This window comes from Rhinatrema bivittatum, chromosome 1 (genome assembly GCF_901001135.1).
Source record: "Rhinatrema bivittatum chromosome 1, aRhiBiv1.1, whole genome shotgun sequence".
In the NCBI taxonomy this organism is placed as follows: Eukaryota; Metazoa; Chordata; class Amphibia; order Gymnophiona; family Rhinatrematidae; genus Rhinatrema; species Rhinatrema bivittatum.
The window spans coordinates 706,679,519-706,706,872 of record NC_042615.1 but is presented as its reverse complement, the minus strand read 5'-3'; the positions used below and the strand labels follow the sequence as shown (position 1 = coordinate 706,706,872).

At 45.2% G+C, this 27,354-nt stretch overlaps 1 protein-coding gene across 1 annotated transcript in view; it reads right to left on the bottom strand.

The window, feature by feature from the left end:
• ADAMTS6 (ADAM metallopeptidase with thrombospondin type 1 motif 6) overlaps window positions 1-27,354 on the bottom strand; it is an 894,781-nt gene that overhangs the window by 841,631 nt on the left and 25,796 nt on the right. The window contains exon 3 of the mRNA XM_029576285.1: window positions 13,395-13,762. Within this exon, the coding sequence (XP_029432145.1) occupies window positions 13,395-13,762 (368 nt within the window). The remainder of the gene's footprint in view (window positions 1-13,394; window positions 13,763-27,354) is intronic.

The window sequence follows — 27,354 nt, the reverse complement described above, 5'->3', positions numbered from 1 at the left end:
AGGAGCCCTGTGAGCCTCACCATCAGCAGGCGCAGACTCAGTGGTGTGGAACACAGCTAGAAGTAGAGACTTAATTATAAATGGAGAAAACAATAATGTCCACAGAATAGCAGATGTAGTAGTTCAGTACTGAGCAATGTGGAATGCCCAGAGTGAGACCACAGATGAGAAGATCCGGTAGTGGCCTGCGGAGCGGGTTACGCCGGGAATCCCTTCTGACGAGTGTAGGCACCTCAGTAACACAGATCTGGTAGTGGCCTACAGTGCGGGGTACGCCAATACTGTCAGTATAGTAGATGTAGAAGCACTGGTAGAGATGCTGGAACCCAGAAGTGGCTACTGAAGTTGGTGTACAGATATTCTGTAGTGCAGGAAAGCTGAATGACTTCTATTGAAGGAAGGCAGTAGTGGCCCGGGGTAAGGGTAGGATCCTTAGCACAGTTCGTATAGTAGAAATCAGTGCAGGTAGTCATAGAAGATGGTTCCTGGCGAGAGAAAGAGACCCGAGAAGCAGGTCTGTAGCAGTCAGGCAGGTAGGCTCTCCAAGGAGCGGATAGCCAGGAACGCAGGGGAGCCCCTGAGGAGTGGGTACTCAAAGCGTCCAAATGCCAAGGACCAAGTCAGGAACAGGAAGTCCTTGAAGAGGAGAATTCAGCAAGTCGGAACTCCTTGCTAACTCATGGAAGGCAAGGGCTGGTTGGATTAAATAACCAAGCAGGTTGATGTCATCGGGAGGGAACACCCCCGAGGTTCCCGCCATGACGTCTTCAAGAGAGGCCCTTGCGCACGCGCGTGCCTAGGTGATTCCAGGTCCAAGATAGCGGTTGGCAGCACCCACGCTGTCCCGGGAACGCCGGAGAGGTCAGCGGGGATTGGCAGAGGCCGCCATTCTTCTCAGACTTGATGGAGCAGGGAAAAAAGAGGTGAGCATGAGAGGTTGCAGTCATCTGTGACTGTCAGGCATAACAGTACCCCCCTTCTTATGGCCCCTTCAGGGGTTTTCGGCTTCCTAGGATGTGACCTGTGGAACTGCTGGATTAACTCCTTGTCGAGGATGTTACTTGCAGGTTCCCAACTATTTTCCTCAGGACCAAATCCCTCCCAGGAAATAAGATACTCCCATCTGCCATGTCTTCGTACATCAAGAATGTCTTCCACTTGATACGTGATGTCTTCTTCGGCAGAGAGAGGCTGGGGTTCCAGTGTTTTCCTGGAGAATTTTGACAGGATGAGTGGCTTCAGAAGGGAGATATGGAATGCATTATGTATTCTGAGTGCCAGTGGTAACTTCAAACTGTACGTGACTGGTCCCAGGCGTCAGAGAACTGAAAAGGGTCCTATGTACCTTGGCGCAAATCGAACTGATGGCAGTTTAAGGCGGATGAAACAGGTACTAAGCCATACCTTGTTGCCGGGTTGTAATTGTGGAGCGGCTCTGTGATGGGCATCATAGAACTTCTTAGCCTGTTGTCCAGCCTTGTGAAGAAGTTCTCTTGTGTGCTCCCACAACTGATGTAATTCTTGCGCCAATGGCTGGGCTGCAGGAGAAGTTACATATAATGGCAGTGGTAGTGGAGGTAACGGCTGAGGTCCATAAACAAGTTGAAATGGCGATGACCCAGTTGAAGCGGATTGATGCAAATTCAGTGTGAATTCAGCCCAGGGAAGCAACTCAGACCAATCGCTCTATCTGGAGTTCACATAAGCCCTGAGGAATTGTTTTAGTGTGCAGTTCGTTCTCTCCGTCTGTCCGTTGACTTGCGGGTGGTAAGTTGAAGTAAGATCCATTGAGCTGTCAAATTTCTTGCACAGGGATCTCCAAAACTTAGCCGTAAACTGAACCCCTCTGTCCGAGAGGATGTGTTTAGGCATGCCATGTAGACAGAAGATGTGTTGGATGAACAACCTTGCTAATTCTGGGGCAGACAGTAAGCCGAGCAGTGCCACAAAATGTGCCATTTTGGAAAAGCAGTCAATGGTGACCCAAATGGTATTATTACTGTTGGATAAAGGTAAATCAACAATAAAGTCCATGGCAATGTGTGTCAATGGTTCACTAGGAGCAGACAGTGGTTGGAGGAGTCCCCAGGGACGGCCGGCTGGATGTTTTTGTCTCGCGCAGGTGGGACATGACTCTACGCAGGCCCTTACATCCTCCTTAATAGAGGGCCACCAATAGTATCTCTGTAAGGTGGTGAATGTTCGGGACTGTCCAGGGTGACCTGCGAGCAGGGATTCATGGGCCCATCTGAGGACCTTCTTCCTGAGGGAGAGAGGTACCACTGTCTTTCTGGCTGGAACCGTGTGTGTGGCTGAGAGAAGTGCCCTGGTAGGGTCAATGATATGTCGTGGTGTGTCCGGAACGTCTTCTGGAACGAAGGAGCGGGAGAGTGCGTCTGCCCGGGTATTCTTGTCCACTGGACGGTACTTCAATAAGAAATCAAATCGATTAAAAAATAGGGACCAGTGCGCTTGTCTATGGTTCAAGCGTTGCACATGACATAGGTATTCAAGATTTTTATGGTCAGTGTAAACCATTATCTGGTGTTGTGCACCTTCGAGCCATGGATGCATTCTTCGAACGCCAATTTGATGGCAAGCAGCTCCTTGTCTCCTATCCCATAATTCCACTCAGCAGGAGAGAAACGCCGACAGAAGAAGGAACAGGGATGTAATGTGTGGGTGTCACTGTGTTGACTAAGGACAGCACCAATTCCAACATCCGAAGCATCTACCTTGACAATGAATGGTCGTCGGGGATTTGGATGGTGTAAGCATGGTTCCTGAATAAATGCTTCTTTAAGTTTCTGGAAGGCCAGTGAGAGAGGTTGGCTCCCTTTCGCGTCATGGCTGTAAGAGGCGTAGTCAAGGTGGAATAGTGATGAATGAAGGACCTGTAATAGTTCGTGAATCTGAGAAATCTTCGCAAAGCCTTAAGTCCAGTAGGTTGGGGCCAGTCCCAGATGCTTTTGGTCTTTTGCGGGTCCATTTGGAATCCCTGGCTGGATACCACATAGTCAAGAAATGGAACAGATTCCTGATGGAAAGAACATTTCTCTAATTTGGCATATAGGTGGTTATCCCTGAATCTTTGGAGGATGTTGGCGACGTCTTCTTGATGGCTCTGTAGGTTTTGAGAGAAAACCAGTATGTCATCGAGATATCCTACTACACAACTGTATAACATGTCCCTGAAGATTTCATTCATCATGTTTTGAAATACAGCTGGGGCATTGCAAAGGTCAAAGGGCATGACTAAATATTCAAAATGGCCATCACGGGTATTAACTGCTGTTTTCCATTCATCACACTGGCGTATATGGACCAAGTTGTATGCCCCCCTGAGGTCCAGCTTTGTGAATATTTTGGCTCCTTGGAGCCGATCAAAGAGTTCAGAGATCAGTGGCAATGGATGGTGGTCATTTATAGTGATCTCGTTTAATCCGTGGTAGTCTATACATGGGCGAAGGGATCCATCCTTCTTACCCACAAAAAAGAATCCGGCCCCGGCTGGAGATTTAGAAGGCCTGATGAAGCCCTTTGCCAAGTTCTCTTGACGGAGAAAGTGGGTACACCCTTCTTCTGGGTGGTTCGGAATTAGGAATTAAATTGATGGCGCAGTCAAAGGATTGGTGAGGGTCAAAGTATCAGCTACCTTCTTAGAGAATACGTCCTGGTAGGATGCATATTGCTGAGGTAGGCCTGGAAGGAAGGTAACAGTGGTCAGGCCCGGCATGGGAGTGACCACTTGTAGACTTTTCCATGGCAGTCTCTTCCCCATTGAGACAATTCCAAGGTGTTCTAATCAAATTGGGGCGAGTGTGTCTGTAACCAGGGTATTACAAGTACTACCGGGTGCATAGCTTTATCCAAAACCAGGAAGGAGATAGTCTCCAAGTGAAGCGATCACATGTGGAGATGAATAGGTTGAGTAGAATAAGTGACCTCACAAGAAAGTGGCTTGCCGTGTATGGATGATAGCAGCAGTGGCATAGGTGTCCGGACGGTGGGAATTCGTAGGTGCTCTACGAGTTATCGGAGTATGAAGTTTCCCCCGGCTCCAGAGTCTACTAGGGCTAAAGTGTGGAACTCGAGTGTATTCAAAATGATGGAGACTGGATGAGTCAATGGAGGAGATGGAGAAGTTAGACCTAGGAGGAGTCCTCCGGCAGATCCTAGGTCTGCGAGTTTCCCGGACAGATAGGGCAGGAAGGAAATGCATGGCCAAGCTGCCCACAATACATGCAGAGGCCTAATCTTTTATGATAACGCTTCTCCTTGGCTTTTAGGTGACTGCGGCCCAATTGTATGTTTTCTTCCTCCTCGATGTTGGGTATGGAAGTGGTCTGTGTAACTGGAGCAGGAAGAGAGCATGGAACTCCCGGTGTGATCTTCTTAGGACTCTTTATCTCTTGCGAGTGTTCCTGCAAACGACGATCAATTCGTTCGGTGAGATCAATGAAGGAGTCCAAGGTATCAGGGAGCTCACGGGCTGCTAATTCGTCCTTGATGTGATAGTTAAGACCTTCCAGACAAATAGTCCGTAGGCAACCCCGGTCCCACAGTAACTCAGATGACAAGGTTTTAAACTCAATAACATAGTCCGTCAGAGGTTTGCTACCTTATTGTAGGTGTAGGAGTGCAGATCCAGCGACGGTCTTACAAGCAGGGTCGTCAAACACTGAACAAAATAGGGTAAGAAATCCCATCAAATCACTGAGGACAGGATCATTACGCTCCCAGAGAAGTGAAGCCCAGGCCAGGGCTTTCCTGTCTAAAAGAGACAGGATGTACGTAGTTTTGGACACTACATCTGGGAAATAGGTAGGCTGTAAGGAGAAGTGCATACAGCACTGGTTCAGGAAGCTTCTGCATAATAGTGGATCACCTGTAAAATGAGTGGGTTCAGGTAAGGGCACAGAAAGTCTTACAGGTCCAGCAGGTGAAGAGGAGGGAGCCTTGTCAGCCAGAGATGCTGCATTCAGTCAAGAAAGCTGATTGAAGGCATTAGCCAGTGTCTGCAATGTCCTTTGCTGGTCAGCCAGATGCTGGGCCAGGCCAGGGATGGCCTGAAGGGCTGAGAGCTGAGCCGGGTCCATGGAGTTAGCAATCTGTTATGTTTATGGAAGATTGTGAACCCTGGGCTGAGATAAGAGGTGTCACCGCCCACAGGGAGGAGCCCTGTGAGCCTCACCGTCAGCAGGCGCAGACTCAATGGCGTGGAACACAGCTAGAAGTAGAGACTATATTATAAATGGAGAAAACAATAATGTCCACAGAATAGCAGATGTAGTAGTTCAGTACTGAGCAATGTTGAATGCCTAGAGTGAGACCACAGACAAGAAGATCCGGTAGTGGCCCGCGGAGCGGGTCATGCCGGGAATCCCCTCTAACGAGTGTAGGCACCTCAGTAACACAGATCCAGTAGTGGCTCGCAGAGCAGGGTACGCCGATACTGTCGGTATAGTAGATGTAGAAGCACTGGTAGAGATGCCGGAACCCGGAAGTGGCTCCTGAACTTGGTGTAAAGATATTCTGTAGTGTGGGAAAGCTGAATGACTTCTATTGAAGGAAGGCCCGGGGTACGGGGTACACAACATAGGATCCTTAAAACAGTTCGTATAATAGAAGTCAGTGTAGGTACTCACAGAAGATGGTTCCTGGAGAGAGAGAGAGAGACCCGAGAAGCAGGTCTGTAGCAATCAGGCAGGTAGGCCCTCCGAGGAGCGGATAGCCGGGAACGCAGGGGAGCCCGCGAGGAGTGGTGTTATTGTTTGTAAGGTTTTGGGTGGACCCTTGGACACTGTGGCAGCTGACCATGCCCATGGGGGAAGTCTCGTGAGGGGCCACAGGTCAGGCACAGTTTTGGGCACACAGAACACAGAGTTATATCTTTTATTAGACAGAGTTGATAAGCCACCAGAGGTGGCAGTAGTGAGTAGAGATGAAGCCCGGCTGGGCTAGGGTTTCTCAGGCTACTGGAACAGCGATTCCCTCTATGGCTGTGCTGTAGTGGAGAAAACTGAGATAGTGAGTACAGTGGAGCATACACAGAATTCTGGTATAGAGCCTCGTTGGTAAAGTTACTCACACAGCGGTTTCTCCTGGAAGGTAACACAGAAGCTGGAATAGAAGCAGGCCCTCGAGGAGCGAGTACCTGGCTCCAGGGAACAGCTCTGAGGAAATAAAGTTGGTAACTCACTGATGATATAGGCAGCGGTTTCTTCCAAGCAGAAGCGATAAGTTCAGGCAGCGAGTCAGGGAACATGGGCCCACGAGGAGCGAGTACCGGTTCATGATAGCGACCTGAAAGAAATGAGAGAGGCCCCTGAGGAGCGGGTACCCCCATTATGATAAAGTCCAAAAGTTGGAGAGGCAGAGTAGCTAGTTACGGAGAGCAAATCCCATCCGTAAGGAGATCCCTTGCTAACTCGATTAGCTTGCAAAAAGTGTAGACTTTTGTATCCGGGATGCGTGACGTCATCACAGGGGGACGCCCCTGGGGTTCGCGCCAAAGAGAGAATAAGAAGCAGGGCCACGCGGCACGCACAACCTATGGTACCTGGACAACATGGAGGGATGCAGCGCCCAAGCCGGACCGGGGACGCTGGAGAGGACGGTAGGCAGATGCCGCAGCAGCCAGACGTCCATCAACCGCAGGAGGAGTCACAAAAAAGGTAAGGTGGGCGGAGTGGAGACGTCGGGCAGTGACAGTCATAACAAGTGGGTACTCAGAGCATCCAGTTGCCAAGGACCATGTCAGGAACAGGAAGTCGTTGAAGAGGAGAATTCAGCAAGACGGAACTCCTTGCTAACTCAAGGAAGGCAAGGATTGGTTGGATTAAATACACAAGTGGGTTGACGTCATCGGGAGAGGACCCCCTAGGTTCCCGCCATGACATCTTCAAGAGAGGCCCTTGCGCACGCGCGCATGCCTAGGTGATTCCAAGATGGCGGTCGGCAGCACCCACGCTGTCCTGGGAATGCCAGAGAGGTCGGCGGGGATTGGCAGAGGCCACCATTCTTCCCAGACTTTATAGAGCGGGGAAAAAAGAGGTGAGCATGAGAGGTCATGGCTGACAGGTGTAACAAAGAGCAACATGAAATAAACAAGAATTATCACCAAATTACAAAGACTGGTAGTCTGAATCATAACAAACATTCCTTGCTTCCCCCCCCCCCCCCAAAGCAACGAAGGAATCCAGAAAAAAAAAACCTCCACCATTAACCATGACATAGATATGCATGAGCTGCTTTGATTGGATTTGCAAAATTCATGCATGCAAATACTATGCAAAGCAATTTATTGTAATATGGGTAGGATTATTGTTATGTGAGGGTGCTTTCGTGTGCCCATGAGCCTCAGCCCGACCCCAGACGGATCCAGGGCCGAACCGAGGGTTGATGGCGTGTCCCAGCATGGCAGAACACGGTCTTACCCTCTGCCAGGCCTGCAAGCTCCCAAGACCAACAACATGATGATGTTGGAATGTGAATGGTCCTCCGACCATTCCGAGCCCTTTCGGACCTGCCGCTTAGATCTGCATGGAGCAGCAGGCCTGGCCTGAGGTCGAGGGCAGATGGGCCTTGACACGAAGACATAACACCAAGGTCGATGCAACGGCAACGCAGACGAAGACATGACACCAAGGCTGATGCGGACGGCATCAGAGACGAGGGCTGGCAGAAGACATGACACCAAGGTAGCTTAAGACAAGACATCACGGACCAGGGTCGATGCAACGGCATCCCGGACCAGGGTCGATGCGACGACATCAGAGACAAGGAACTTGACGAAGTCCAGACAAGACGAGAAATTGGGTGGAAGGACATTGGCACTGTCTCTCAGGGCGCCCTACACAGTCCACCCGCAGGACTGGTCGCGGACCACCCTGTCCCACTGCGCGTCCTACACAGCCCGAGGAGGCTGGTCACAAACCACGCTGAGAACGGGACGAGCGCAGGGAAGAATCCAGCCGAGGCAGAACTTCGACGACGGAGCCATAAGTCATCCGGAGCTCCGCAAAGGCTGGGAGGACATGACGGCTCAGGAGCACAGGAACAAATTCCACCTGAAGGCTCAGGAAAGACGTCATCCGAGAGAGCATGGCCTGACAGGACCAAAAGGCTCAGGAGTGCTGAAGACACAGGAGCAGGACACCAAGGAACTTGGGACATCAGGAAGCAGAAGATCAAGATGAGACACCAGGACACCTGGACGGGGACCTCAGGCATGAACATAACTTGATGTGAAGAGACGAAACAAAGAGGAGCTCCACAAAAAAGACATGATGGAACTTTGGCAGGCAGGAGCCTCCAGAGTTAAGAAACTCCAATGCAAGGCCAGGCTGACTGGAAGTTGAAGTCCTTTTATAGGGCTGCAGACCGGCGACTCCCTGGGAAGAGTTTGGGTGGCCCACACCTAGCTGGCCCTATAACTACGGAGGAGTGCTGCGGGCCGGCCCCTAGGGAGAAGGGCGTGGCTCAAACCAGGAAGTCCATGCAGACACAAGCAAGCCTCAGGCAGGCCCCAAGAACATTGCGACCTCCCAGGCTCTGAAGCAAATCCTGGATAGTTCGTAGGCGAGACCCCAGCTTCGGAGCGTCCTCCAGGAAGAGGTAAGGAGCCTCCTGTAGCACCGCTACAGGAGGGTTCATAACAATTATGGCTTAAACACTGCGCGATATCATGAATATCATACGATATTGCCGTAATAGGGCTATATCAGCACAGGGAAATTATCACACGATATATACTCTATTTAACATGCGTTATAGACCTATCACAGCTTGATAAATATCACCCTTAGATAGATAAGTTTATCCAGCTAATTTTGCTGGCCAGATAGCAGCTAAAAATTCACCCCACATGATCAGTCAATTTTGTCTGGTGCCTCCACAGTCACAAAACAACATTTTTACTGCTTTTGGACTAATGAATTTAATTCTTCAATTAAATTTGGTTGTTGATTCTTTCTGAAAGAGATTCCTTAGTGAATATAATCATATTTTTTAATTATACAGCAAAAGGCAGTCTAAGCACTCACAATTTTTATTTAATTTTTCAAGTGATATATGTGCAATCAGTGAAATCAGAGAAACAGGTAGTGAGAAAGTAGGGACTTAAATGTACAATAAGCTGCAGAGTTCATGCTGCCCTGAAGACAAATACCCCAACCAGGCAAAATATCGGGGGTAGAAGCACAATAAACCACACAGCAGTTCTGGAATCATGCAGATGCTACACAGGTGTTAAAATAGCTTAAAGTTTCTTATTGCTGAGATGAAATGTAAAGAATTAATTTTGGATGCCATAAAGCAAGAATCTGCCTCAGAGAAATCCCTTCTCAATAAACAGGAAGGAAACCAGGAGGAACACCAGCCACTACAAAACACCCTTCTCTCATCCCATGCCCTCAGGGCTGGTTCTCAGAATACGTGCGAATGAACTCCATTTGTAGACCAAACATCTGTAAATATAATCACAAAAATGTTTTGTTGTAGATATCCTGAAGCCAAGCCGATTTGGGAGGGCCTGAGGAAGAGATGAGAACCAAATTTAAGAGCATTCAGTCCTTTCACTATTCCCTTCACTGGATATCCAGGGGGCATGTAAGAAGAACAGCGTGTTTATACATATATTCTTGCAAATAAGAGGAATTTTGTATACAGTATATATTTCTTTGGTATTTTTTGACATTAGCTCTTCAAACCACATGTGCAGTAAGTGTGAGTGCAGTCTGAAGCACAAATTTAATGACAGTCAAAAATCCCAGGATCTGAAGGTTCCAAATGATTTAGTATCTGCTAAAGTTTTCTTTAAGCTCTTGCTATATTTACAGAGATATCTCTCAACTAAAACATAACTTTCTTGCCCTAAAACACATATGAGCATGTTGAGGTCAATATTCAAAGCTGCCGTTTAAGTATAGCTGGATATAACTTACCCGGCTAAGTTACAAGGTACATTCAGCAGCACAGCTAAGCTGCATACACGTATATGCCTGTGCTTAGCCGTATTAAGTTATAATCGGCTAAGTTTAAACCTGCTCTATGGCACAACTAACTTAGCTGCATAACTTATGCGACTAAGACTGCATAAGGAGGGGGGTGGCTGGGACTTGGGTAGGTCACATATTTTATAAGGCTAGCTCGCTCCAAGCCAACCCACCCACTACACGCCCACAAGTTATGTGATTAACTTTTTAGTCACATAAGTGACTTATATAGTTAAGCGGTGGCCACTGAACATAGGTGCATATTCAGCAGGCACTACTTAGCCACATAAGTTACAGTTATCTGCAGCAGCGGATTCACGTTGTGGGACCAGCCCGGGTATTCGCCACCCAGGCCGTCCCAGGACACATCACGTGGTCTGCCGAGTGGCTCTGTCATGGCCGCGCACGGCAAATCACGTGACTGGAGCGATCAGCCCATTGGGGGATGCCCGATCCCCCAATAGGCCAATCCGCCCCTGGTTATCCGGCTAAATAGTGCTGAACGTGCTTTGAATATTGACCTCATTATACATAGTTAGATTAAAAGAAGCCTGAGGTCCAATAAGTCCAACCTTTTTCTAATTGGCAAAAAGATCTGCTTATACAGATTTCATATCAACAGTGCATGTGTTCAGACAAATTATCTGGCAAATGCAGTAGATGGCCTAAGTAGTTATATATAATATCTCAGATAGTAAAGATTTTAGGACACTCTTATGCTATAGTATTGTTTTTTCTTTTTTGTGGGGTTTTTATAACAAAAGTGTGAGAGAGAGAGACAGAGACAGAGACAGACTTACTATAGTGTCTCTTCCCTAGACAGGTATTTGTATCCCTATGAGAGGCTCACCTAGTAACTCGAGGTGGGGATTAGGTATGAGTGTAGGGGGTTGGGGGCCACTTTCACATTCAACGTGAGACGTACGAACAGAACAGTGGTCTCTTGTGAAGATTTGATGGCCTTCGGAGTGAGGAAACTCACTCCAAGATGAGATTTGGGCAATGTTCTCTTCACCTAGCTTGTTGTTGCCCAGGTAGAGTGTCCATCAAGCTAGTTTGAGAGAACATTGCCCAAATCTCTGGAGTGAGTTTCCTCACTCCGAAGGCCATCAAATCTTCACAAGAGACCACTGTTCTGTTCGTACGTCTCACGTTGAATGTGAAAGTGGCCCCCAACCCCCTACACTCATACCTAAACCCCACCTCGAGTTACTAGGTGAGCCTCTCATAGGGATACAAATACCTGTCTAGGGAAGAAACACTATAGTAAGTCTCTCTCTCTCTCTCTCTCTCTCTCTCTCTCTCTCTCTCTCTCTCTCTCTCTCTCTCTCTCTCTCTCTCTCTCTCTCTCTCTCTCTCTCTCTCTCTCTCTCTGAAACAGGCTGTCTGTGAACCACAATGTAGCTCAAATTGGGTTAATAGCATGATTTGCACTAAGAGTGTGTTGCATAGCTGTTATTGCAATACACATGCTTATTAGCATAAGGTAACACCCCCTTTTTGGTATACCATGCGATATTGGAAAATGAGGCCCATAATTTGCTAGTTTTAATGTATTATTGTACCCAAAAAATCCAGGAATAACTAGTATACAATTAATATCCAAAAATGAACTAGTTATACATGTAATTATTTACTGTCAAATTGTCTTTATTTATTTGGTTAGATACACAATTCTATAAGTCTTGCTGTTAAAATTTTCAACTTTATTAATCACATAATGAAAATACAAAAAAGTTGAAAATTTTAACAGCAAGAGTTATAGAATTGTGTATCTAACCAAATAAATAAAGACAATTTGACAGCAAATAATTACATGTATAACTAGTTCATTTTTGGATATTAATGTATTATTGTACCTCACTTAGCCTAACAGTGTTATTATAAGCGGGTTATAAATATGATAAATAAATAACTGGCTAAAGAGTTTAATGTACTTTAAATAACTGCGAGGTCCATATTCAAAAGCCTTTTAGACTGATAACTCATAAGTTAGCCTTCTAAATGGTTAACACGGCATATTCAGCCGCTTATCCGGCTAAATTATAGCTGGATAACTACATATACAGCTAAAATTTAGCCATATATAGGCATTACAGGGGCATTCTGGGGAGGGGCTGAGATATCCAGCAAACCTAGCCAAATACCAAGTATATCTGGTTCGGGTAGCCGGGTAACTTTCGACTGCTTCTGAGCAGGTCTAAAGTTATGCGGCCTTGTGTGGTCTTGTGTGGCCTTGAAAAGATGTCTGGCTTAGTAGCGCTGTCATCTACTGAGCTAAAGAAAAAAATGTTACCCCCATCCTTTCCTTCCCTCCCTCGCCCCCCCCCCCCAAAGTATTACTGAAGCCATACAGCATATCCTAAACCCCCCATCACCACCCTCTAAATCTTTTTAAATAGTTTTGATTTGTCCAAGATTGTAGACTGGGTCCCCCTACCGATTTTACCTTCAAAACAAGCTCATCCTGCCTCCTTCCCCCCTTCACACAAGGAAAAGATGTCGCTCCTTCACCCTATCCCCCTGCCCTCCCAATTCCTGCCAATATCTATTTCTTCTCAGTCAGGAGCAAGGAGCCCACTTCCCCGCTCCCGGTCCCTCCCATGCTGCTCTGACAGAGCTTGTTTTGAAGGTAAAATCAGTAGGGGGACCTAGTTTACAATCCTAGACAAATCAACACTATTTAAAAAGATTTAAGAGGGTGGGGGGGGGGGGGAGGTTTAGAATACACTGTATGGCTTCATTTATGCTTTGGTGGGGGAGAGTGGGAAAAGATGGGGCAACTTATTTTTTCTTTAGTTTAGTAGATGATAGTGCTTAAAAAGATATCTGGTAAAGTATCATATTATCTGTCTACACAAGGCCGGATAGCTAAAAAAAAAACCTACCTGGCTATATTCAAACATAGCCGGTTAGGTTTTTTAGTTATCCGGTTATATGTAGCCAGATAAATTTAGGATGGTATATTCAGTGGCATGTTTCTCCCACTGAATATATGGGACAAGTTATCCAGCTAACTTTAGCTGGATAACTTGTCCACTAACCAGCCTACTGACTATGTACTTCTAATTCAGTTCCTTCTGTAGATCTCACATCACAATATGGAATTTGTTTTCATGCGCTAGAAGTAGGGACCTTTGTTTTCAGTTTTTATTTCATTTTTCCTGGGAATATAAGAGTGTTTATTACAAGAACAAGCAAGAGAGAAATCAGTGGAAAAAAATGGCTCATCATTTTTCCAGATAAATACAGTATAATTGTTGTTCTTGTTGTAACAAGTTCTGGCCAATTCCCAGGAAAAATAAATAAAACCTGAAAACACAGGTCCCTAGCTACAAGGTAAAATGTCAGGTTATTTTTCTTCTTATAAAGCATTAAACCAGAGAATATACTCACCAACCCATTGCAGTTGCTCAAAGCCACTCGAGTTGTGCTATCTTGGTCTTGCAAGTATCCCGTGTAATGACAGTTGTTTATAAAATCGTGTTTCCATTCAGGTCCACCTTTCCCCCAGTACTCTACTGTAAAGTGTTTGGAAACTAAATCTGTGTTCAAAGTCAAGTTTAAATAAAAGTGCCTGCCATAGGCAGAAAGCTTAAAAAATAATTTAGCTGCGGCCTGTTCATTGTCAACAGGGTCTGCACTCCTCCTCCGTCTCCTTGGGTGTTGCTCGTTGTTCACAGTAAAGCTGAGGAAGGCTCCATTTTGATCAACCCTGACTGGAATTGTCAGTTGGTAGTGTTCGAGGTAAGAAAGGAATTCCTCTTTGTACGTAGGTCAGTCCAGAAAGTGAGCGGGAAAGAAAAGGAAAGAAAATATAACAGGACGTAACAAGCAGAAGATGAATATTCGTATAAAAAAAATATCATTGTTACATAGTTCATAATATAGTTGGGTAAGTCTTATAAATTTGATTTCACATAGCACAAAATCATTTTTACGGAACTTTGACTTTTTACGGAACTTTGACATCTACCAAGAGACGTTTACATGACAAGGCAATCCCTCCCTTCTCTGTCCATAACCACAGTGTCACCCTTGGTCCCAAGCTATCTTTCTGTATCTCACTACTTTTACATCTGAAAATCTGCCTTTCACTATTTGTACAATAATGCCTGTGTTAATTATTTCTTTGACTCCTGCCTCTGCTCAGATCCTTATTCATGCTTTCATTTTCCCCCATATCTTAATTATTGCAACTCTCTTTTTCCATGACCTTACTAAGTCCTACATCTCTTTCTTCGGTATGCCAGAACAGAGCACTGTTGCTTAATTTCTTACCCATTCCAAAATTCGGGATTATATCACTCCAGTCTTCAAGGAACTTCATGGGCTCTTTCTATCAGAGTACAGTTCAAAGTTGCCCTCTTTCAAATCAAATTTCTCCATGGACTGGCTTCTCTCAACCATTCCAGACTTGTTTCTATGCATTCCTCTCCCCATTCCTGCTACTCACATCTAACTACTGTCTTATCTCTATCCCAATCCATATTCTGATCACTGCTGAAAGAAGACTTCTGTAACCCTGTGACTGGAATGACTGATTGTGTCTCTTCTGCTCACTTAGCCTTGCATTCTCATCAAAGCCTGTCTAGACTCAACTCTTGGCCTTTGCCTAGGAGTGCAAATCTTATCCTGACCTGTTAAAGCAAGGGTATATTCTTGGATTTTATTGTCTTTGGTACTTATGCTATATGTAAAGGTAGGGAATTTCATTTTCAGTTTTTATTTTTCCATGGAACTTATTAGTGTTTATTTTAACAAATAAATATCAGTGGGGGAAAAAAAAGACTCTTTTTTTTCAATAAAGTTCTCCCATTTTTCTTTTTTATAATAAATGCTGATAAATTCCTGGGACAAATAAAATAAAAACTGAAAATGAAGCTCCCCATGTAATGGTAAGACATTGTGAGATACATTTCTATGAAAGAAGGAAAGCAAAATTAAACTGTATTAGATAACACAAATCTTTGGTAAACACATTCCTATAAGCACTCTGTGTTCACGCTGTAATAGTTATATAAGAAAAATAACAGAGCTAGATCCACCTGCACAAGAAAAGGTCAGATTTAATGAAAAAGACCATATGGAACTGCTGGGGAGATATCCTTTATATCAGTGGTCCCCAACCCTGTCCTGGGGGCCCACCAGCCAGTCGGGTTTTCAGGATATCCACAATGAATATGCATGAGAGAAAATTTGCATGTTATGGAGGCAGCGCATGCAAATTTTCTCTCATGCATTTTCATTGTGGATATCCTGAAAACCCGACTGGCTGGTGGGCCCCCAGGGCAGGGTTGGAGACCACTGCTTTATATGAATTTAGATTCCCCTTTATCACGGTGAACACTCGCCAGAGGAAATGCTGCTCATGATAAAAGCAGCTATCGGAGTGGGATCAGATTTTGCAGAGGTATCTATGAAACTTGCTTATGGCTGGAATAATGGAAAAAATGGAGATTTCAGGCCTAAATTTTTTTCCATTTCTATAATTACATAAAATCTTTAACCGAAACAACAAAAGAGACATTGGGCCAAAAATTCTTAAAATTGTTCCCTGGCTAAGCTTTCAAGAGAATCTGATTAAATCATTCAATATTCAAGATATTTTTTACCATTTTTCTCCTGTCTCTCTCCTAACAGTTTTTTTTAACTTCAACACATTGTACTTCACCGAGAAGTTCTCACCTGCTCGTTAGGGCTTCCAGGTCAATTAAAATTGGCCCCTAGGGTGTCATAAGCCTTGATTCACAACTACATAGGGCGGTTTTTCCTCTACCAAATTTGACCAGCTATTGCAGCAACAGCCTTGAACAGGAGCCACAGACCGTAGATCCCTCTGGAACATGGTAACATGGACCTCGAGTCTGGGCACTGAGTGACGGCTGAGACTCCTTCCCCCAGGGGTTTCAAGTGCTGCCTGTGCAGTATCCACCCTCCTGGCTGGCCCTCAGAGTGGAGACCTGGCCCAAAGAATTGGGCAGCATTGACATTGAGCAGCCAGGTTAGACCCTCTCCAATCCATTTCAGACCTTCCCTGTCTTAATGAACTTTCCCTTTGGGGAGGGTAAATTTTAAACATCTCACACAGGTTAGTCTGCAGGTACATTTTAACAGCAGTTGAGCCAGAATTTTCAAAGCAGACTTAAATCCGCTTTAAAAATTTGTGGGTGTGCCCAAAACGCTGCACAGAATATATATACAAAGTTACACCTGCTTGAAACATGTCTTTGAAAATTACCCCTAAGAATTTACAAACTCATTTTAAAGAAATGAATGATTGGTTGATACCTCAGTGCATGACTATTTTTGGCCACATGATGCCTGTGAAATAATTTATAAGTTGTCCACAATAATAATTAGCCCTCTGATAAATCATCAGGGCTATGCTTATCCAATTATAACATCTCACCTTGGTCTTATCTTACACTTTCGAATTTAGATGTGTTTGGTGTTTGATGCAGTTTGGCTGAAGATATCTGTGTGGAGATATATCTTTGTTGGCCAAAAACAGACTCTGCATCAGGATGTTTGGGACTCTGTCTACTTCTTGGTGGGCTCATGTTTAGTATTTTTTTAATTAAAAAAATAAAATAAAATAAAGGGGCTGGCTTGATGGATTCAATTTCCAGGTCAAGTCTTCTGTTCTATGGCCAGCCAGAGCTGGGAAAACTGCGATGACAGCCCATAGCCAGATTTAGAGGCCAAGGTCGCAGGGTTTTATTGCAGGGTTCTGGAAGAAGCTCTGGTGTGTGGCCCCCACTGAGGCTGTTGCTAGAATGGATGGGCTAAGTAAGTTGGGAGGGGGTACAAAATAGGAGAAAAATCCCTAGCTAGCTACCAATGAAAGCTTATGCTGTCAGATCCTAGTCCTGGACTGACTGATCTGGCAGCCCAAAGCAGCAGGCTGAAAGTACAGGGCCAAAAAATAATAATAAAATGAAACACAAATTTTGTGTACTTAATACATCTTTTACTTTAGTGGCTCACAATTATTGCAAACAATTGTGATATCAAGAGGCTGACAACCAACATTACATAAGCTTCCTGTGAAGCCTCTATAACATTCTAGAATATTTAATGGTGCGGCCCAGGTGCCAGGTCTGGTCCATATGGCCAGTAATATTTACACTTTTTATCCTCTATATAACCTATACTTATCTTCTACCCATAAGAGGTAATGAATTGCATTGTTTTCAATGGTAGGTGATATAAAAATTGCAATTGTGCCTGAGTGATGTCATAAAGTGACATCTCCTGGCATAAAGGGTGATACCTGCATAATATTCAAAGGCTGTTTCTGTTCATATTTGGACTAGGAGTCTTTTTCCAGCATTTGCTTGATTCCTGTGTGTTTTCTCCCTGCTGCAGACTCCCAGGGAGACACATTTTGCTATGGACAGAGAGAATAACTTTTATATCTTAGGCTTACGGCAAAGCTTCCTTTGGAGGCGTCCCTAGGAAGATACCAGTTCCAGAAATGGTTTTCAAGGGTGATAATTCAGAAGAACTGAACCAAATCACTGTGAACCTTGAAGATGTAGTAGGCCAGATTGATAAGATAAAGAGTGGCAAATCACCTGGACCAGATAGTATACACCCCAGGGATCTGAAGGCACTCAAAATGAAATTTCAGATATATTAGTTAAAATGTGTAACCTATCTTTAAAATCATCCATTGTACCTGAAGACTGGAGGGTGGCCAATATAACCCCAATATTTAAAAAGGGCTCCTGGGTGATCCAGGTAACTATTGACCAGTGAGCCTGACTTCAGTGCCAGGAAAAATAGTGGAAACTATCCTAAAGATCAAAATCGTAGAGCATATAGAAAGATATGGTTTAATGGAACACAGTCAGCATGGATTTACTCAAGAGAAGTCTTGGATCACAAATCTGCTTCATTTTTTGAAGGAGTTAATAAGCATGTGGATAAAGGTGAGCCAGTAGATGTAGAGTATTTGGATTTTCAGAAGGCATTTGACAAAGTCCCTCATGAGAGTCTTCTAATAAAACTAAAAAGTCATGGGACAGGAGGCGATGTCCTTTTGTGGACTACACTGGTTAAAAGACAGGAAACAGAGAGTAGGATTAAATGGTCAATTTTCTCAGTGGAAAAGGGTAAACAGTGGAGTGCCTCAGGGATCTGTACTTGGACTGGTGCTTTTCAATATATTTATAAATGATCTGGAAAGGAATACGACGAGTGAGGTCATCAAATTTGCGCATGATACAAAATTATTCAGAGTAGTTAAATCACAAGCGAATTGTGATACATTGCAGAAGGAACTTGCAAGACTGGAAGATTGGGCATCCAAATGGCAGATGAAATTTAATGTGGACAAGTGCAAGGTGTTGCATATAGGGAAAAATAACCCTTGCTGTAGTTACACGATGTTAGGTTCCATATTAGGAGCTACCACCCAGGAAAAAGATCTAGGCGTCATAGTGGATAATACTTTGAAATCATCAGCTCAGTGTGCTGCAGCAGTCAAAAAAGCAAACAGAATGTTAGGAATTATTAATAAGGGAATGATTAACAAAACGGAATATGTCATAATGCCTCAGTATCGCTCCATGGTGAGACCGCACCTTGAATACTATGTGCAATTCTGATCGCCGCATCTCAAAAATGATATAGTTGTGATGGAAAAGGTACAGAGAAGGGCAACCAAAATGATAAAGTGGATGGAACAGCTCCCCTATGAGGAAAAGCTGAAGAGGTTAGGGCTGTTCAGCTTGGAGAAGAGATGGCTGAGGGGGGATATGACAGAAGTCTTTAAAATCATGAGACGTCTTGACCGAGTAGATGTGAATCAGTTATTTACACTTTTGGATAATAGAAGCACTAGGGGGCACTTCATGAAGTTAGCAAGTAGTACATTTAAGACTTATCGAAGAAAATTCTTTTTCACTCAAGCACAATTAAGCTCTGGAATTTGTTGCCAGAGGATGTGGTTAGTGCAGTTAGTATAGCTGGGTTTAAAAAAGGTTTGGAGGAGAAATCCATTAACTGCTATTAATCAAGTTGACTTAGGGAATGACCTCTGCTATTACTGGCATCAGTAGCATGGGATCTTCTTAGTGTTTGGGTACTTGCCAGGTTCTTGTGGCCTGGTTTGGCCTCTGTTGGAAACAGGATACTGGGCTTGATGGACCCTTGGTCTGACCCAGCATGGCAATTTCTTATGGTCTAATGTTCTTATTGCTGCCCACAGACTAAAATGCTAAAAGATTAGACTGGCTAGTAAAATGGACAATATAATAATAATGGAAGACTTCAATTATCTGAGTATTGATTGGGTAAATGTCATATCAGGACATGCAAGGGAGGTAAAGTTCCTAGATAACAAACAATGACTGCTTTGTGTAGCAGTTGGTCATGGAACCTACCAGAGAGAAAATATATTAGATCTACTTCTCAGTAGAATGCAGGACCTGGTGCAAGAGATAAAGGTGGTGAATCTGCTTGGCAACAGTGATTATAATGTAATTAAATTTGGCATAATCACTGGATGGTGAATACTAAGGAAAACTACTGCAGTAGCATTTAACTATAAAATGGGAGACTATGATAAAATGAGGAAATTTGTTAGAAAAAAACTAAAAGGAGCATTCTTGCAGGAGGCATGGACACTGTTTAAAAGTACCATTCTTTATGCTCAGACAAAATATATTCCGTGCATTAAGAAAGGCTGAAGGAAAACCAAACGATTGCCAACGTAATCTAACAGTGAGTTGAAAGAGGCAATTAAAGCCAAAAGGGCATCATTCAATAAATGGAAAGCAGACCCAAATGAGGAAAATAGAGAACATAAGTACTGGCAAGTTAGAAGTAAAAAACTAATAATAATTATGCAGGCTAAGAGAGAATTTGAAAATAAGCTTGCCATAAAGGTAATAATAATAAAAACTTTTTAAAGTAGATTTGAAGCAGAAAGTCTTTGAGAGAGTTAGTTGGGCTCTAGATGACCCAGGGGTAAAAGGGATGGACAGAAAAGACAAGGAAACAGCAGAAAAATTAAATTAATTCTTTGTCTCTGTCTTTACTGAGGAGATATCAAGGTCATAACCACACTGGAAACATATTTTGATGGTGATGACTCTGAGTGACTAGACCAAATCACTGTGAAATTAGAAGACGTAATAACTCAGACTGACAAATTAAAGAATAACAAATCACCAGGACCAAAGTTCTGAAAGAACACATAAATGAAATTGCACACCTATTTCTGTTAATTTGCAATCTATCATTTAAAAAGGCCATAGAAAATTGGAGGGTGGCCATTATATAAGAAAATAAGATACGCCATACTGTGTCAGACCAAGGGTCCATCAAGCCCAGTATTCTGTTTCCAACAGTGGCCAATCCAAGTCACAAGTACCTAAACATTAGATAAATCACAAGCTATTACTGCTTATTAAGTACCGTAATAGCAGTTTATGGATTTTTCCTCTAAGAACTTATCCAAATCTTTTTTAAACCCAGTTACACTAACCCCTCTAACCACATCCTCTGGCAATGAATTCCAGAGTTTAACTATGCACTGAGTGAAAAAGAATTTTCTTTGATTTGCTTTAAATGAGCTTTTATAAAGGGCTCCAGGGTGATCCAGGAAACTATAAACCAGTGAGCCTGATTTGAGTACTGGGAAAAATGGCAGAATCTATTCTTAAAAGCAAAATGATTGTCCACATAGATAGACATGGTTTAATGGAGGAGAGTCAACATGTTTTTTTGCAAAGACTTGCTGTTACGCATGCCGCCCACAGCAGCCCCACGGCACTGCCCTCTCACCTTTTCAGACGGACTCCAGCTCCTGCTCCTCTTCACTGGCGGCAGTGGGCCACCAGCTCCGACCTCGGGTTCCCTCCAGTACCTCCGGCCCTGCCACGCTACCCAGTATTGCCAGCCAAGATGTCCCTGTTCATCGGATCTCTCCGCGTGGCCCGCAGAGAGACGCTGCCATCAGCACCGCGCTCCTTCCTAGGCGCATGCGCGCATCATTGATTCTTTTAAAGGGCCCATGACGGGAACCTGGCCACGGACCCGGATGCTGACGTCAGACTCTTCAGCTTCTCTCCAGCACCAGACCTCCGCTACACCTGACTACTCACAGGTCTCTGAGTACTCGTTGCTGATCCTAGAATCGTCTCTTCGTTGTGTTCCTGTTATCCTGTGGTTCCCAGTTCCTGTTCTTCTTCTTCCTGTTTCATCTATGTGTTGGACTGACTCTTTGGATTTGACTACCGCTATGCCTGACTACTTTTCAGCTTCTGTCCAGCCCCAGACCTCCGCTACGCCTGACTACTTTTCAGCTTCTCTCCAGCCCCAGACCTCCACTACGCCTGAATACTCTTCAGCATCTCTCTAGCCTCGGACCTCCGCTACGCCTGACTACTCTTCAGCTTCTCTCCAGCCCTGGACCTTCACTACACCTGACTACTCTTCAGTTTCTCTCCAGCCCTGGACCTCCGCTATGCCTGACCACGCCTGCCTTCTCCGTGCCCTGATCACTGCCTTGATTGACCATGCCTGCCTTCTCCGTGCCCTGACCGCTGCCTTGATTGACTATGCCTGCCTTCTCCGTGCCCTGACCACTGCCTTGATTGACTACGCCTGCCTTCTCTGTGCCCTGACCCTTCCTTTGAATGACTACACTACAGACTTTCCTGTGTCCAGAGTTCCACGTTGCTTGCCACAACTTCCACTCTCCACCAGCTCTGATCCTAGCATTTCAGTGATGCCTTCTCTCGCCTATCTTCTGGATGTGGACTTACAAGACTTAGGCCTTCCTTTACTCAAGTGCCTCCAGTTCCTCTTTGTTCCTTTGGTGCCTGAGTTCCAGTACCGAATCCAGTCCAGGATAGGACTACGCCATCTACTGGCTGCTGTCTCTGGGCTGAATCACCTTTCATCTCTAGCTAACCTCGAGGTCCACCTAAGTCCTGCCGGCCCTGGCACCCAAAGGCTCAACCTGAGGGGAACGAGGGCTGGTACAGGTGAAGCTCAGTGGCCTCTAGCTTCAGCCCACTCCACCTGCTGACGATGGGGACCCATAAGCCCTTGCCTACAGGTTACGTCAACCCCACTTCAGCCCAAGGGTCCACCTCCAACGCAACACTTGCCTTACTAATTTACTATATATTTATTGAAGTTGTAAATAAACATGTGGATAAAGGTGATCCATTGATATAGTGTGTTTGGATTTTCAGAAGGCATTTGACAAAGTCCCTCATTAGAGACTCTTCAGCAAATTAGGAGGTCACTGGATGTCAGGCAGTGTTCTATTGTAGATTGGTAACTGGATAACAGACAGAAAACAGAAAGGAAGGATTAAATGGTTATTTACCAAATGAAGAAAAGACGTTAGCGGTGTGCCCCAGGGGTCAGAATTGGGACCTGTGTTATTTAGCATATTCATAAATTATCTGGAAAAAGGCAAAATGAGTGAGGTGACCAAATTTGCAGATGACACAAAATTGTTTTGAGTCATTAAAACAGCAACAGATTGCGAAGAATTGCAGGAGGACCTTATGAGATTAGGAGACTGAGCATCAAATGGCAGATGCAATTTAATGTGGATGTGCAAATTAATGCATGTAGGGAAACATAATCCCAACTGTAGGTACATGATGCTGGGTTGTGTGTCAGAGGTTACCACCCAAGAAAAGGATCTCAGAGTCCATGTGGACAATACCTTGAAATCTTTGGATCAGTGTGCAGGGACAGTCAAAAAGCAAATAGCATGTTAGGAATTATTAGGAAAGGAATAGAGAGCAAAATGGAGAAATTATTAACCTGATAATTTTGTTTTCCTTAGTGTAGACAGATGGACTCAGGACCAGTGGGTTTATGCTCCCCTGCCAGCAGGTGAAGACGGAGCAAGTTGATGTCACAGTAGCCTGCAGTGATCCCAGCCTGCCAATATTCTCTTCAAAAGCAACTGTGGACAGACTAGCAAAAAAACTTGATTAAAAAACATGATTAAAAACAGGTAACCAGAACTGTACTCAACCAACTATAAACACTGAACTCACGTAAGATTCTAGTTTCCCAAGCTAGGGACTGCATGAACACTTACCTATAATCCTTTGGGTCCCAGTGCCCCACAGGATGACTATTGACACACTCATGCGGCAGCTGGAAGCTGAGTCCATCTGTCTATACTAAGGAAAAATAATTATCAGGTAAGTAATTTCTCCATTTCCTAGCATGTAGACAGATGGATTCAAGACCAGTGGGATGTAACAAAGCTACTCCCCAACAGGGTAGGAGGCTGCCCGCGGTCCAGTCAACACTGCATGTGCAAAGGCTGCATCCTCCCGGGCCTGCACACCCAGACAATAAAGCCTGGAAAAAATATGTAAGCAGGGCCATGTCGCAGCTCAGAGGATATCGATGGAAGACAACAGACACTGCCTGAGCCCTAGTGGAATGAGCCCTAACCTGAGTAGGCAAAGGCTTTCCAGCATCCACATATGCGGCCCTGACCACCTCAGTAAGCAGGAGTAAGCAGGGTGTTCCCGCAAAGCCGGAACACCCTGCTTACTCCTGCCATGGAGAACAAACAGGCGATCTGTCTTTCAAAAAGACTCAGAGATCTCCAGATACCGCATGACAAGATTCTTAACATCCAAGGAACACAAAAGGCAAAATGCCTCCACATCCCTGACCTTGTCCAGGGATAGCAAGGAGATGGACTGATTCAAATGAAAGCCCGAGACTACCTTGGGCAAGAAAGATGGAACAGTTCGCAGCTGCAATGCCTATGGAGTCACCTGAAGGAACGGCTCCAGGCAAGACAACGCCTGTAACTCACAAATCTGACGTGCAGCACATATAGCCACTAGGAATGCAGTCTTCAACGTCAATAACTGTAAGGAAAGGCTATGCAGTGTCAGAATGCAGGACCCGCCAAAAGGTCCAGCACCAAATTAAGACTCCACAATGGAACCTGTAACCTCAAGGGAGGCCTAAGATGCTTCACCCCCTTCAAAAAATGGGCCATATCAGGATGAGACAACAAAGAAACACCATTCACTAGGCCTCTGAAACAGGCAAGAGCCACAACCTGCACCTTCAAGGAATTAAGGGCCAAGCCTTTATTCAATCCATCCTGCAAAAAATCCAGAATGAAAGGGATCTTAACTGAATGAAGAAGAACACCCCACTCCTCACACCAGGCCTCAAAAACTCTCCAAACATGCAAATAAGCCAAGGAAGTGGAGAATTTGCAAGCACGGAGTAAAGTGACAATCACTGCAGAGGAACAACCATGCTTTAACAGGCGAGCCCTCTCAAGTGCCAAAACATAAGACAGAATCAAGTTGGATCTTTATGAAGAATCAGTCCCTGCTGTAGCAGATCCATGTGCGGTGGAAGATGAAGGGGGATCTCCACCAGAAGTTGTCGCAAATCCGCATACCACGAATGCCTGAGCCAGTCCAGCACCACCAGGAGTACTTGCCCCCTGTGGCCTTCAATCTTGCAAATTATTCTGCCCAGCAAGGACCACGGAGCAAAGGCATAAATTAATCTGTCATCCGGCCAGACCTGTTCAAGAGTGTCTATTCCCAGAGACCACGGATCTGTCCTGCGATTGTAGAAGCGAGGAACTTTCACATTTCGAGAAGTCGCAAGCAGGTCTAGGAATGAAAAGCCCCCAGAAATCCACAATCAGCTGAAATGCCTCGGCTGACAACACCCAGTCTCCTGTCCAAACTCTCCCTGCTGAGAAAGTTTGCTCTTATAGAAACATAGAAATGACGGCAGAAGAAGACCAAATGGCCCATCCAGTCTGCCCAGCAAGCTTCCCTCATTTTTTCTCTCATACTTATCTGTTTCTCTTAGCTCTTGGTTCTAATTCCCTTCCACCCCCACCATTAATGTAGAGAGCGGTGATGGAGCTGCATCCAAGTGAAATATCTAGCTTGATTAGTTAGAGGTAGTAGGGGTAGTAACCGCCGCAATAAGCAAGCTACACCCATGCTTATTTGTTTTTACCCAGATTATGTTATACAGCCCTTATTGGTTGTTTATCTTCTCCCCTGCCATTGCAGCAGGGAGCTATGCTGGATATGCGTGAGGTATCAGTTTTTTTCTTCTCCCCTGCCGTTGAAGCAGAGAGCTATGCTGGATATGCATCGAAAGTGAAGTATCAGGCACATTTGGTTTGGGGTAGTAACCGCTGTAACAAGCCAGCTACTCCCCGCTTTGTGAGTGTGAATCCTTTTTTCTTCTCCCCTGCCGTTGAAGTTATGCTGGATATGCGTGAAGTATCAGTTTTTCTTTTCCCCTGCCGTTGAAGCAGAGAGCTATGCTGGAAATTCGTGATGTATCAGTCTTTCTCCCATGCCGTTGAAGCAGAGAGCCATGCTGGATATGCGTCGAGAGTGAAGTATCAGGTACATTTGGTTTGGGGTAGTAACCGCCGTAACAAGTCTTTTTCTGCAATGTGAAAAGCCGAGATCATCTGCAGATGACCTTCCGCCCATTCCATCAGCTGGTCTATTTCCTGCGATACTTGCTGGATCTTGGTTCCTCCCTGGCGATTGATATGGGCCACCATTGTCATGTTGTCCAACATCACACGAACCACTTGATTCTGCAGCCTGTGGCTGAACTGCAAGCATGCCAGCCATACCACCCGGGCCTCCAGGCGATTGATGTTCCAGTGGGACACTTTGGCATTACAATGCCCCTGGGCCTTTAACTCCAGACAATGAGCCCCCCATCCATGGAGACTCACATCTGTCATAAGTACCAACCAGGCCGGAGAGGACAAGGGAACTCCCTTTGTCAGATGATCCTCTTGTACCACCACTGAAGATGGGAGCAGATTTCCATTGGCAAGTGGAGCCAAACTGCATTATCCTGAGACTGTGGGTTCCAACGAGATAGCAGAGAGCGCTGAAGAGGACGAATATGCACCCTTGCCCATGGCACCACTTACAGGGTAGCTGCCATCAAGCCGAGTACCTGTAGGTAAGACCACACCATCAGGTGTAAGGTGTTCATCAACTGACACACTTGAGACATCAATCTCTGGATCCAAACTTCCAGCAGGAAAACTCTGTCCTGTCCCATGTTGAACCAGACCCCCAGATACTCCAACAACTGGGATGGTTGAATATTGCTCTTGGTCAGGTTCACCACTCAATCAAGCTCCTGCAATAAGGAGATCAATTTGTGTGCCACCAGGTGGCTCTCTTCCTGAGACTTGGCTCAAATCAGCCAGTAGTCCAAATACGGGTGCACCAGGATTCCTCCTTTTCGCAAGGCTGCTTCTACTACTACCATAATCTTGGAAAATGTTTTAGGAGCAGTGGTTAGACCAAAAGGCAGCACCTGAAACTGACAATGGCACCCCAACACCGCAAAGCATAGAAAGCGTTGGTGTTCCAATCAGATGGGAATATGAAGGTAAGCCTCTGACAGATCCAAGGAGGTCAGAAATTTCCCCCACTGCACCGCCATTATCACAGAGTGTAAGGTTTCTATTCGAAAATGAGTCACCTTCAAGTAACGGTTGACCCTGTTTAGACCCAGGATGGGACGAAAGGAGTCCTCCTTCTTGGGCACAACAAAATAAATGGAATATGGCCCAATACTTTCTTGAGACATGGGCCCCTGAACCACAGCCCTCAGTCTGAGGAGCCTTTGAAGCATGAACTCTACTGCCTGCTTCTTCTGAGGGGAGTGGCAAGGGAACACCATGAACACATCCCAAGGAATACTGTGAAATTCCAGTGCATTCCCTTCACGTATCACCTCCAGGACCCATTGGTCTGACATGATCTTGACCCACATCCAATAAAAGTCCCCTTATTTCCTGTTCCAGAAGGTGGGTCAGCAAAACTTCATTGGGAACCCCAGGAAGGTCCACCATCCAAGCCCGCTCCTCTCTTGGGCTATCGGGGTCAAAAGGACTGAGACCTACTGAAAGGCTGAGTCTGCTGAAAGGTTGTCCCTGGAACCCCTGAAACAACCCCTCATACCAAAGGGAAACTGTAACTTTTTATTATCCTCCGGAAACCAAGGCACTGGAGACTCGTCCCACTTACTGGTCAGTTTTTCCAACTCGTTCCCAAACAAAAGCAAGCCTTTAAAGGACATCTTGGTAAGACAGGCTTTGGAAGCTGCATCAGCTGATCAATTTCACAACCAGAGTTGATGCCCGGCCACTATCACCAAAGCCACTCCTCTGGCTGAGGTCTGGACCAAATCACTGCCTGCATCTGCTAAAAAGGCAGCAGCAGGCTCCATAACCACTCTGGAATTCCCTCCAGACTCATCAACCTCCTGAGAGAGAAGCAGACAAGATCTTTCCACTAGGGTGCAACAGGAGGCAATC